The 12,172-nt window shown below is 41.5% G+C and overlaps 1 protein-coding gene and 1 pseudogene across 1 annotated transcript; both read right to left on the bottom strand.

Annotated features, from left to right (window-relative positions):
* Nucleotides 1-1,513: 1,513 nt before the first annotated feature.
* On the bottom strand, nucleotides 1,514-4,011 carry LOC136967623 (uncharacterized). The gene is made up of 5 exons (XM_067261477.1): nucleotides 3,764-4,011; nucleotides 3,328-3,672; nucleotides 2,235-2,357; nucleotides 2,086-2,135; nucleotides 1,514-1,759 (listed from the first exon to the last, which is right to left on the bottom strand). Exons 1-5 carry the CDS (start codon nucleotides 3,879-3,881, stop codon nucleotides 1,643-1,645), a joined length of 753 nt encoding a protein of 250 aa, XP_067117578.1. The 5' UTR covers nucleotides 3,882-4,011; the 3' UTR covers nucleotides 1,514-1,642.
* A 4,829-nt stretch (nucleotides 4,012-8,840) lies between these two features.
* On the bottom strand, nucleotides 8,841-9,843 carry LOC136967393 (basement membrane-specific heparan sulfate proteoglycan core protein-like; annotated as a pseudogene).
* Between the last annotated feature and the right edge of the window lie 2,329 nt (nucleotides 9,844-12,172).

Genomic DNA, 12,172 nt, shown 5'->3' on the forward strand with positions numbered 1-12,172 from the left:
CTAGCATAGAAACAATAAAAAGGAAAAGCTCAAATATTTTAGACCCAGCAACATAAAATAATAGTAGCACTTTAGTAACTCTATAATGTTACATGATTCAGGCATAGGAAATGTTGTAGTTAACTTGCTGGTCTTCACAAAGAGGTGTTAACAGTTCCCCGGGTATTGATATTGGTTTCAGAACACTTCACCACATTCAGAGAACAAAGAATGTGGCTAAGAGCAAAGAGAGAGACAAAGAGAAAACAAGTAAGAGGGTCACTGTACACAAGGCCACTATATCAAGATTACCTACAGTATGTGTATGCAGCTGTAAGGCTGGGTGTCAAACCTGCCCCCACCTCTCATATGCTAAAGTCTGGAGTTTCTGGACGGTCTCAACTTGATGGCTCTCACACCCCATTCAAGATGTGGTCTGATTTGTTGTCCTTGTGTATAAAGGGAGTTGTAATTCATTGTTCTGTGGATTCTTCATCTCCTGAGACCTTCTCCTCAGTTCGTCCTTGTCCTACTGTCCTACTCCTTGCTCAACTCATGCTTTCTCTCTGATTTACATTGATCACGGTAGAGTAGGTAAGATTTAAAGCCTTCATTTTGTAACATGTTTGCCTTGTAATTGATTTCATTCATTTGCAATGTTATTAAATGTGTATTTCATTTAACCATACTTTGACCATTCTTGCTCTGATTTAACCCATAGAGTCAAATAACCTTGACTCTATATGTATTGGCATTATTTGGTTCATGCTAATACACTGTTCAGTTTCCCATCTTCCTTTAAACCATAGGGGAATTCGTTTTGGTTGTTTGGCCAATATTTAACCCCCTACACAGCAGACCGCAAAACTACAATGTCAACACGTTTGAAAAACCTTTGGATCCTAAATATAGGTTGAATGGAAATAGGTTGAGCGGCAGTCATGAGCACACTTACGTATGTATACTCTAACTCTGTTGTTTGGGTGTTCATCGTGGAGAGTTCTCTGAGACGACTACTGCTCCCTGATGACTAAGATGTGAATTACATTTCTTCACGTCATGGTACAAGGTGAAAATTACAACTATTATCTTGAGAGTTATCCTCACATTTAGCCCTTGCCCATAAACATATTTTTGTGGGTTAACTCGTGGAGATAGTTTGCAATGTCTTACGAGAAGCATCTACAGTACTTAATGATGAAACCCAATTAACGTCCCTTGAAAATTGTGCAATAATCTTCATGTATTTTTCTGCACAGATTCCAGCTCGACAGGCCCCATGATAAGACTTGGTGTAAATGTGCCAAGTGAATATGATAATCTCAACTGACTCCATATCCTTAATGCAAAGTGTAAAGTGACTCCTAAAGTAGTCAAAAATACTATGAAAATATCAAGAAGAGTTACATTCAATGACATTGGTTATGCACAATCCGTTGAATAGCCATTATTCTCTGTAAATAAAGTGAAACACAATTTTGGATCTGTATTTACTTAATTGAAGTTACATTTATTTCATTCACAAAATATAAGGTTTATAAGGAATATATAAGCCAAATTCCAATAAAGCCATATATAACTTATTTTAGTTATGTGTTTTACCTCCAGTATGACATAGCAAAAGCAACACAAGATGGCCAAAATTCAAGTGTCAGTCCTTGTGTTACTGTCTCAGTCCAGAGTAGACAGTGTCTTTGTCCATGGAGCTTCTCTGTCTTCCTGCCTTCCCTCTCTTGTTGAAATCAAGAGCAGCGTACTGCAGTTTATCAGCCTCGTCATCCTTGTGGTGAAGAAAAGAAATATTCTTGCAGGTTCCTTGCCCACATAATAACTTGCTAAATGCTAATAATCCCACAAGGGCTTACTATATAAGAAAACAACCAAGATACCAATGTCTCATGTCTGATGGGTAAGTGAATAATGGCTACTGATTGCTTTAAATGTAGAAAGAAAATTACTTAAACAAAATGTATCTTAACAAGGTAAGAAACAGAATCAAACATTGAGAAACCCATTTTTTTCATCTCAAGGTAAGGTCATGACATACCCATTGGTTTATTATTCCTGTAGCATCTTTGACTACAGTGTAACAAAGTGACACTTTACCTGGCTATCAGATCTTTGGGCCGGCGGGACACTTGGCATGGGGTTATTCACTTTAAAGGAAATGTTTAATTTGACAGCATTATCATCCTCTTCATTAAATTATAGCTGAATACCCTGCACAATCATATTGAGGAAATGTCAAACAATACCTGTACATTTCAGACATGTTTTCATCTTGTAGATAATCCAGGACAGGACAGAAATCATCATGAATGAAACCGCTAATCCACCACCCAGGAAATACACCAGCAGATGATTGCTGTTACATGGATCTGTTTTGATAAAGAAAACAATTTGTATCCTTTAGTTACAAAATGAACAAGAATCAATAAATGAATGCTTCTGTAAAAATGACATAGGATGACAAAAGATAGGGTAGGCAGGGTAGGCAATGTTGTTGAGAAGCACTTCACGAAAGTAACTTCACTTAATAGCAACCAATATATCTAAATGTTTGACGGTAATAATAAATAATTCCAACATCTGTGGGCGTCGCAATACTGTAATAAACACAACCAATCATTAAGGGGTACCCTGACTAGCGATTGGACGGGCTACCTGTCTGTCTACCTACCTGCGTGCACTCTGCCCCTCCACTCAATACTCGTTGCTGTAGATTTGTGGGAGTGGCTTTGAAAGGAGGAGGTGGGACATTTTGGTTTGAATCGTGTCAAACAGAAGCTAAAATAGCTACCTTCGCAAAACTTGCCTACCCTGCCTATAAAGGTACATAAAATGGAAATGTGTCTTCTGCAATCTGGCAGCACTGTAAAAACAGACAGTACACAGTTTGAAACAGACAATGAAGACTATAAAATATATAGAATACATTTTCAACAGCAGCAGTGCTCCTGGGCTATGCATATTTATTTATGTCCCCGTTTAGAATGGTCACAGACTTCTTTTACCCATTTTTCCTGGCTAGTAAGACCTTGAGTCTCCTGACAGATGGGAATGTATGGAATGATGAGTAAAGGGCTTGGGAGGGGTCATCATAGAGCTGGGATGCCTTTTTGTGTATGGACCGATCATTTCAATAAAACTGAAGATTTAAAAAAGTATGTTACAGTTAACCTGAATGGAGCTAAGTAGACTCTTGATGTTGTATTAACTGTATATTAATTATGACATTGTCAAGAAGTCAAGCATTTCGAGTCGTATACTCCATAAAACGTGTAAAACTATCACCTCTGGTACCTCTGAATATGGAAGAATGAAAACCATGTGTCAGCTATGAATTACCACAGATATCCAGCTCGGTTCCCTTTCCAAACAGTATCTCCCCACATGAGGCCACAGCACAGTAGTAAGTCCCAGCATCAGAGAGGCTGAGGTTACTCTTGGGGAGGTTGTAGACACAGCTCTGTGTAGGAGACCCAGCCTCAGGGCTCTTCTCACACTGATCACTCCTGCCTCCATGGGTGTAAAGGATTCCTGGACGGGATTCTCCTGAGCCATGTCTGAACCAATAGACACTGTGTTCTCCAGGACAGCTCTCAGATTGTATTGTACAGTTTAGAGTTACAGAGCCTCCTGGCTGGATGGACTCAGACACTGGCTGCTGGACAATACTCATGCTTTTAAAGTCTGTCGTGGAAAAAGAAAGAACACACGTGTCATCATTAAAATATTTTTCATAGGCTGGTAAAAAGAACAATAAACCAAATCAAAAGCTCACCTCTGAAAACAAGTAAAGTTCCTGTATCTTCAAAAATCACCGTACTTAGTTTTGATCTTCCACACAAATACATAGCTGAATCAGATGGCTGAGTGTCGTTGATTTGAAGGTGATACATCCCTTTATCAAGCTGTACTGAAAATCGAGGATTGTTCTCAAATTCACCATAAAGGTTGTTACTACCATATGTGTATAGGTGTGATATCAGTTGGGGTTCCTGGCCGGTAGTTTGCTTATACCATGACAGATATTTTATATTGTTAGGATAGAAGCATTGTAGAGTCACATTGTCTCCAATAAAAACAAACAGAAGAGGTATTGGTTGAGTTATGATGTCCTGGTTATGCACATTACCTGACATAGAGAAAAAAAAAGAATGAGAGACTCTTCCTTTATATTGTGATTTGAGTAGTGTGTAATATAGTACAGAAATCTTTCATTAGTAATCATCACTACTTTTACCACCACTAATTTAGCACTCAGAATTCTACTCTAACATACCTCACATTATACAACTTGTAAATTCTCCTAGTTCAGATAGTATCATAGTATCACTTACATATTTTAAAGAGGACAACCACTCCTAGATAAGCCCAGAACATCTTCTCACTTCTTCTCTTCAAACGTGTTTGGCACAACCACACTCAGGGTCAGGAGTCAAAATAAGAGCACCATCGGAAAATGTGAACATGCATGCTTTTAGGTTAGTTAGAGGAAGTGACTTTGAGAGTGATTTCACACATTGCAAACCCATACACTGCACATAATATGTGGCAACACATTTTCTAATGATTTTTATGGGGGGAGTTTTCTAAATCAGCAAGTTGGGATATACTTTTAGCCTTAAGATATTTTGTGAACATGGCCCCAGGTCAATAACAGGAAACCCTAGTGTACGCAGATATATATTTACCAACAGCAGTACCATATATTGTGACTGATTTTCAGCTCTACACTATAATTACACATCCAATCATTAATATATAGGGTGACAAAATCATAACCTTTCAGCATTAAAACAAGTTTATTAAAATTATTACATGCTATTAGCATATACTTCCATGTAAAAATGGCTTTACTTAGAATATTACATTAAAGACCTTGCACTCAATACATGTGCAATTGCAGGAGGTTGAAAGTGATGGTTTAGTGGGGTAGGACACAAATGCAGGAGAGTAGCCAGGCATTGCCTCAAACAAAGGGTTTATTCTTCAAACGGGAAAACAAGGTAGCCTACTCACAGTAACATAGGGTAAGGACAAGACAAAGACTGGACACAAAACAGGAACCTAAATACACAGAACCAAACAAGACACGGGTGGACATGATAAGACAAACGAGAACTGAAACCACTCAACGAGACACAGGTGAAGACAATAGGCAGGGCTGCCAACTCTCACGGTTTCAGCGTGTGACACGCATTTCAACCATTTCTCACGTTTTCACGCCACACCCTCTCACGCTGAAAAGGCAACGCCAACCATGTAGCCCTGCGAACGTTGTAAACAGTAACGGACAAGGCAACATAGGGCTAACAGCCCTGAAAACTCCACTGGGGGGAAAGCTAGCCTCGTGGGACTGACTTCATGCAGCGCCGCAGCCGGCTGCAGGCGGCTGACTTGAAACAATGCTGCGCGTCGGACGGTTCACGCCTCCGCTTCGTCCATTATCAGGGGATATTGTACACCTCGTCGGTCATTATCCCTAATGGACTCCGCGGAAGCAACCACGCCTCCGCATTGTCCATTATCAGGTGATATTGTACACCTCGTCGGGCATTATCCCTTACGTATTTAACCCCTCCCAGACTGCAAGTGGCAACTCTCGCCGGTTGTTTCATGCAGTCAATGTCAAACGCACCTATTGTTTGACACATTACCGTATTTTTCGGAGCTTAAGTCACATCAGTCAAAAAATGCGTCATGAAGAGGAAAAAAACATATAAATCGCACTGGACTATAAATCGCACTTATTTAGAAATGCAGGGTCGTCAAGTTTTATCAAAAGCTTGAATGAAAGCTGGAAGGCTGAATAGGTGTCCGGTATGTTAAGGTAACACATTAACAGTTATTCAGCGACAGGTGGGGTTGGATCCAAATGCAAGGGAGTTGCAGTCATTGCGTTGAACAGAGGGTTTATTGTAAAAAACAGCTAGGGTACTCACACGGACAGGTAGAAAGGACTGGACACAAAACAGAAACCTAAATACACAGAACCAAACGACACACAGGTGGACACAATAACGCTAACGAGAACAGGTGAAGACAATGACAGGGAAACACTAGGACAGGGCAAAACCAAAAACGATAGGGGGGCACGGCTGTGGCCGTGACAAGAAGAGCTCCTTGATGACGTAGTCTTGCCCAACAGTCTGAAGACAGCTCAGAGGCAGATTACTGTCTTGGTGTGGCTACAGCTGCTACACTACTAAGCACCAGCATAGGTTCCCTTTGTTCTTCCCCAGCTGAAAACCTCTGAGGTGAGGAAGTTCATCGCATTCACCATCTCAGTAGTGTTGGAGACGTGGCCCATTCTGGACCTCCAACTCCTGAACAACAGTGTGGCCAAACAGCCTTTTTGCATGTTGAAACAAAACGCCTGCTGTCATGCGTGCTGAGGGGCATTTTCAGGATCAGCATAGACCTGGAGGATGCATGTTTCCATGTGCCAATCAAACGGAAGGACAGGAAATATCGGCAGTTCGCCTTTGAAGAAAAACTGCCTACCACTCACCTGCTGCAGAGGTGGTTTGCCCGGCTGCGACTAGACCCTGTGCGGCACCATCGCAAGCTGCTGTTGATACCATGATCTGTTGGAATCGATCTGAGCCATTGGAGAGACTTGCGAGCATTGCGTGCGGAGGTGACATGGGCAGAGTGGCGTCCCAGTAACCGGTCTTCGTGGATGAGTCCCAGACCGTGTGGGGAGCAGTATGCCAACAGGACCCCAATAGGAGGAGAATGGGGACCGTCAGAGAGGCATCACGGCGGAGAGGAAGAAAAACGTTGCATCGGTTATGTCCAGTGCTCACTCTCTCGCATTACTTGACAAGCAATGCGTCTTTCAGATCTACCCTCCAGTTAGTCATCTGCTCTGGTGGATCAAGGACTGGGTTGCACTGCGCTGACCAGCTGTCTCCGGTGTTTACCTACATCTTTAACACCTCCCTTGAGACATGCCATGTGCCAGCCTGTCTCAAGTCCTCCACCATCATCCCTGTGCCCAAAAAGCCAAGGCCAACAGGACATAATGACTACAGACCCGTCGCCCTGACCTCTGTGGTAATGAAGTCTTTCGAGCGCCTGGTGCTGGCACACCTTAAATCCATCACTGACCCTCTACTGGACCCCCTGCAGTTTGCCTACAGAGCCAACAGGTCTGTGGAAGATGCAGTTAACATGGCCCTCCACTTCACCCTACAGCACCTGGACTCCCCAGCATCCTATGCCAGGATCCTGTTTGTTGACTTCAGCTCTGCCTTCAATACCATCATCCCCGCCCTGCTTCAGGACAAGCTCTCCCAGCTGAACGTGCCTGATTCCACCTGCAGGTGGATCACAGACTTCCTGTCTGACAGGAAGCAGTGCGTTAAGCTGGGAACACAAGTCTCTGACTCCCGGTCCATCAGCACCGGATCACCTCAGGGCTGCGTCCTTTCTCCTCTGCTCTTCTCCCTGTACACAAACAGCTGCACCTCCAGTCATCCGTCCGTCAAACTCCTGAAGTTTGCGGACGACACCACCCTTATTGGGCTCATCTCTGGTGGAGACGAGTCTGATTATAGGTGGGAAGCGGCCGACCTGGTGCAGCCAGAACAACTTAGAGCTCAATGCTCTTAAGACAGTGGAGATGGTTGTGGACTTCAGGAAGAACACAGCCCCACTCACCCCCATCACCCTTTGTGACTCCCCAGTCAACACTGTGGAGTCCTCCGCTTCCTGGGCACTATCCTCTCCCAGGACCTCAAGTGGGAACTGAACATCAGCTCCCTCATCAAGAAAGCACAACAGAGGATGTACTTCCTTCGGCAGCTGAGGGAAGTTCAACCTGCCAAAGACAATGATGGTGCACTTCTACTCAGCCATCATTGTGTCCATCCTCACCTCCTCCATCACCGTCTGGTACGCTGTTGCCACTGCCAAGGACAAGAGCAGGCTGCAGCGTATCATCCGCACTGCTGAGAAGGTGATTGGCTGCAATCTGCCTACCCTCGAGGACCTGCACACCTCGAGGACCCTGAGGCGAGCGAGGAAGATTGTGGCCGACTCCTCCCCCCCTGGACACTCCCTGTTTCAGTCACTCCCCTCCGGCAGAAGGCTGGAGGGGAGTCTTCCCTTCCGCTGTTGGCCTCTTCAACAAGGCCAAGGGACCACACTGACTCTAATGACTTCCTGCTTAAAACACACTGCTTTTTGCACTGCATTACAAAATTGTATCTTGTACATTTGTATTTTTTGTAATATTTGTATTTTTGTATTTTTATATTGTAATTTACGGCAACTTAGATTTTATTTTATTGTATATTTTATTTAATTCTAATCCCACTTAGTACTGCTAGTTTATGTACCCTTGGTATAGATAGTCCACATTTTTCTGTCTATTGAAAATCTACGGCCCCTTAAATAACTCATACTTCGTAGATGTCTATGTATTTATAATAACATGCCTGTTTGTGTTTGTGCAATGATTTCCCCACAAACTGACAGGCAGCAGGATAACAGTGAGCAACAATATATATCAGCTTCAGGCTGTAAAATGTCTGTAGTGTTTATAAAGTGTGACAAGTTGTTACTGTGCTCCTGCTATGACTACTTTGTCACAGTAAGTTTTTTTCTAAAGTCAATTAACCTTTGTGACACAGGCTTCTTATTAGTTATAACATCAAGCAATTAAACATGTTTAGTACGTGTATTTAGTATGTTTGTGGACAGGTTAAGGGGAGTAATGGCTACGTTACACTGTAGTAATATATTTTAGCTCTCACCTCACATTTCTTTCTTGGCCCTTACTTTGAAAAACACACAGCTTTTTCTTACATTAGTCTACAGCTTTATTTAAAATAGGGAAAAAAAAACATCTAGTACAGATAAGCCAGCTGAGGAACCAATCCCAAAAAATAAAAAACATGTTTTTGGGGGAAAGATTCTCAGACATAAAATGGTGTAAACACTGCAAATCAATTAAGATAATAATTGCATAAGTAAGACATACATGACAAAGTACAGCTCAAAGAGATGGATATCACCCTTAGATGGATTTCTTTATAAAACAGAAGATGATGACAATGAACAGACAGTAGAGGAGAACTTTATATTCAGCTTGGTCCCATTTCCAAACAGTATCTCCCCACATGAGGCCACAGCACAGTAGTAAGTCCCAGCATCAGAGAGGCTGAGGTTCCTCTTGGGGAGGTTGTAGACACAGCTCTGTGTAGGAGACCCAGCCTCAGGGCTCTTCTCACACTGATCACTCCTGCCTCCATGGGTGTAAAGGACTCCTGAGCCATGTCTGAACCAATAGACACTGTGTTCTCCAGGACAGGTCTCAGATTGTATTGTACAGTAACAGAGCCTCCTGGCTGGATGGACTCAGACACTGGCTGCTGGACAATACTCATGCTTTTAAAGTCTCTCGTGGAAAAAGAAAGAACACACGTGTCATCATTAAAATATTTTTCATAGGCTGGTAAAAAGAACAATAAACCAAATCAAAAGCTCACCTCTGAAAACAAGTAAAGTTCCTGTATCTTCAAAAATCACCGTACTTAGTTTTGATCTTCCACACAAATACATAGCTGAATCAGATGGCTGAGTGTCGTTGATTTGAAGGTGATATATCCCTTTATCAAGCTGTACTGAAAATCGAGGATTGTTCTCAAATTCACCATAAAGGTTGTTACTACCATATGTGTATAGGTGTGATATCAGTTGGGGTTCCTGGCCGGTAGTTTGCTTATACCATGACAGATATTTTATATCGTTAGGATAGAAGCATTGTAGAGTCACATTGTCTCCAATAAAAACAAACAGAAGAGGTATTGGTTGAGCTATGATGTCCTGGTTATGCACATTACCTGACATAGAGAAAAAAAAAGAATGAGAGACTCTTCCTTTATATTGTGATTTGAGTAGTGTGTAATATAGTACAGAAATCTTTCATTAGTAATCATCACTACTTTTACCACCACTAATTTAGCACTCAGAATTATACTCTAACATACCTCACATTATACAACTTGTAAATTCTCCTAGTTCAGATAGTATCATAGTATCACTTACATATTTTAAAGAGGACAACCACTCCTAGATAAGCCCAGAACATCTTCTCACTTCTTCTCTTCAAACGTGTCTGGCACAACCACACTCAGGGTCAGGAGTCAAAATAAGAGCATCATCGGAAAATCTGAACATGCATGCTTTTAGGTTAGAGGAAGTGACTTTGAGAGTGATTTCAAACATTGCAAACCCATACACTGCACATAATGTGTGGCAACACATTTTATATGATTTTTATGTTACGGATTTAGATTAACGGCAGCAGCCATTTTACGATTGTTTGTAGTTGATTTTAGAGATTAAGGAGTCCTCTTGACTACCGTTATCGTATCACAGATTCTGAATTTAAAATGTGACTTACCAACAGCGGTACAATCTTTTGGAACTGCAATTCAAAATAAAAATCATAACCTTTCAGAAGTAAAACTAGTTTCTTAAAATGATTACATGTATAATTTTTTTAAATAATTTTTTGATCAATACATGTTCTAAAAGTTCAACTATTATATAGAATATTACATTACAGTAAAGATTGTACACTCAAAACATGTGCAATAGCAGAAGCAGGTTCAATCTGATGGCCAATGTTTAACGATATATTTCATTTCAACACTGAGATGCACAGAATCTAAGAGTCCTTCCCAGGTCTCAGTGTGTATTTTACAGGTCAGTTACAGAGCCTCCTGGCTGGACTGACTCAGATAATGGCTGCCACACGGCTGTTTGGTTGATAGACTTAAGAGAGCTCTTAAGAGAGACTTAAGAGATAGACTTAGCTTATTGATAACAACGTATTGCAACTAGGATCAAAACCAAGCCTTATGTTTGACACAGTGAATGAAAGGCAACACATTTTTATCTGTTATAATGAAAAAGGTTTCCCTTCCTCCCAAATACATTCTCAGCATATCAACCGTAGTATACGCAGGCCAAAAATGTTTTTGTAACAGTTGGAATATTAGATTTACTGTAGTTGTAGAGTTACTACAAACACATACCTACTTGGATAGTCTTCACTGGAGAAATACAGTGTCTTGAAAGGAACAGGCACAGCACAGAGCCAACATCCTTAAATTCCCAAATCAGACATCATGATTTTGGAAGCAAGTTCCATGTCTACAATGTGAGCTCCACAACAGTTGTTTGTGTCAAACCCTCTACACAGGGGTTATCCTAAGCCATGTTGGAATCAATAGGCATCATTTTATCCAGTGTAGAAAAGTGTTCAAATCTGACACACTATGAAATGCTACCAAATTAACCACAATTCATTCATAATATTGTAAATATGGGCCCAAAGTTTTAAAGACATATTGTTGAATTGTTTTCCGGTTTGTATGTAATAGTTGGGAAAACCAGTCTGCACACCACCAATGTGAATTGGTTCAGTCTTGACTCTTGATTGAAAGTGTTGGGGGATGGGGATGCATTGATACTCGAGTGCCAAATCAATGGATAAGAAAAGGTCTTGGCCATCAGGTGCCAAGTTTAGAAAAAATAGGAAGGAGAAAGGAAAAACGCGCAAAAGATAAGGGTATGCAACTATGTCATCTCTTTATGAGTATGATCATATTATTTCGTAATATTAATTTTTTTAATCGCCCAGGGAGCCATACAAGCTCAAACCAAAAGCTTAAACTGCCACTGCATGTATCACATGAAGTTATATGTTGGATCTCTACTAACTTTTACGGTTGAAGATCAGGCAAGATATGACAAAGCTTCTCACTGGCCAATCAACTGGTTGCAGAGATGTCATCAATATGATCAAACCTTTCCTCAGATTAAATTCTGGCAGTGTCAGAAGATTATAGGAACATTCTTGTAGTGTGGCTTCTCGTACGACGATTGTGTCTTTAATTAATGTTGATTGAGTGTTCTTGCGAGCATGCGTTTTTCGCGTCTTGACTGTCGTACTGTGGCAGTCAGGTGTGCTGCAACAACAAGTGGTGGACTAATTGAGTACTGCCCCTGGAGTGCATCCATAATACTGTAGCACTGCCAGGTGGCAGCAGTCACACTACCGGCCTCTACCCCTTTGTCTGTGGGTGGGTCCCTAAGCTCCTGAAAATAGGGTATTACTACACCGTGAAAATTATTTTTGTATTCTCCCCGAGGCAAGTAGGGTGAAGTG

Source organism: Osmerus mordax, chromosome 23, assembly GCF_038355195.1.
Source record: "Osmerus mordax isolate fOsmMor3 chromosome 23, fOsmMor3.pri, whole genome shotgun sequence".
Lineage (NCBI taxonomy): Eukaryota > Metazoa > Chordata > Actinopteri > Osmeriformes > Osmeridae > Osmerus > Osmerus mordax.

Excerpts from the sequence above, each read along its gene's own strand:
- LOC136967623 (XM_067261477.1), bottom strand. The coding sequence starts at position 3,881 with ATGTATCACCTTCAAATCAACGACACTCAGCCATCTGATTCAGCTATG. Across the intron at positions 2,358-3,327 it reads AACCGAGCTGGATATCTGTG|ATCCATGTAACAGCAATCAT; the intron begins GTAATTCATAGC and ends TTATCAAAACAG. Across the intron at positions 1,760-2,085 it reads CCCAAAGATCTGATAGCCAG|GATGACGAGGCTGATAAACT; the intron begins GTAAAGTGTCAC and ends CTTCACCACAAG.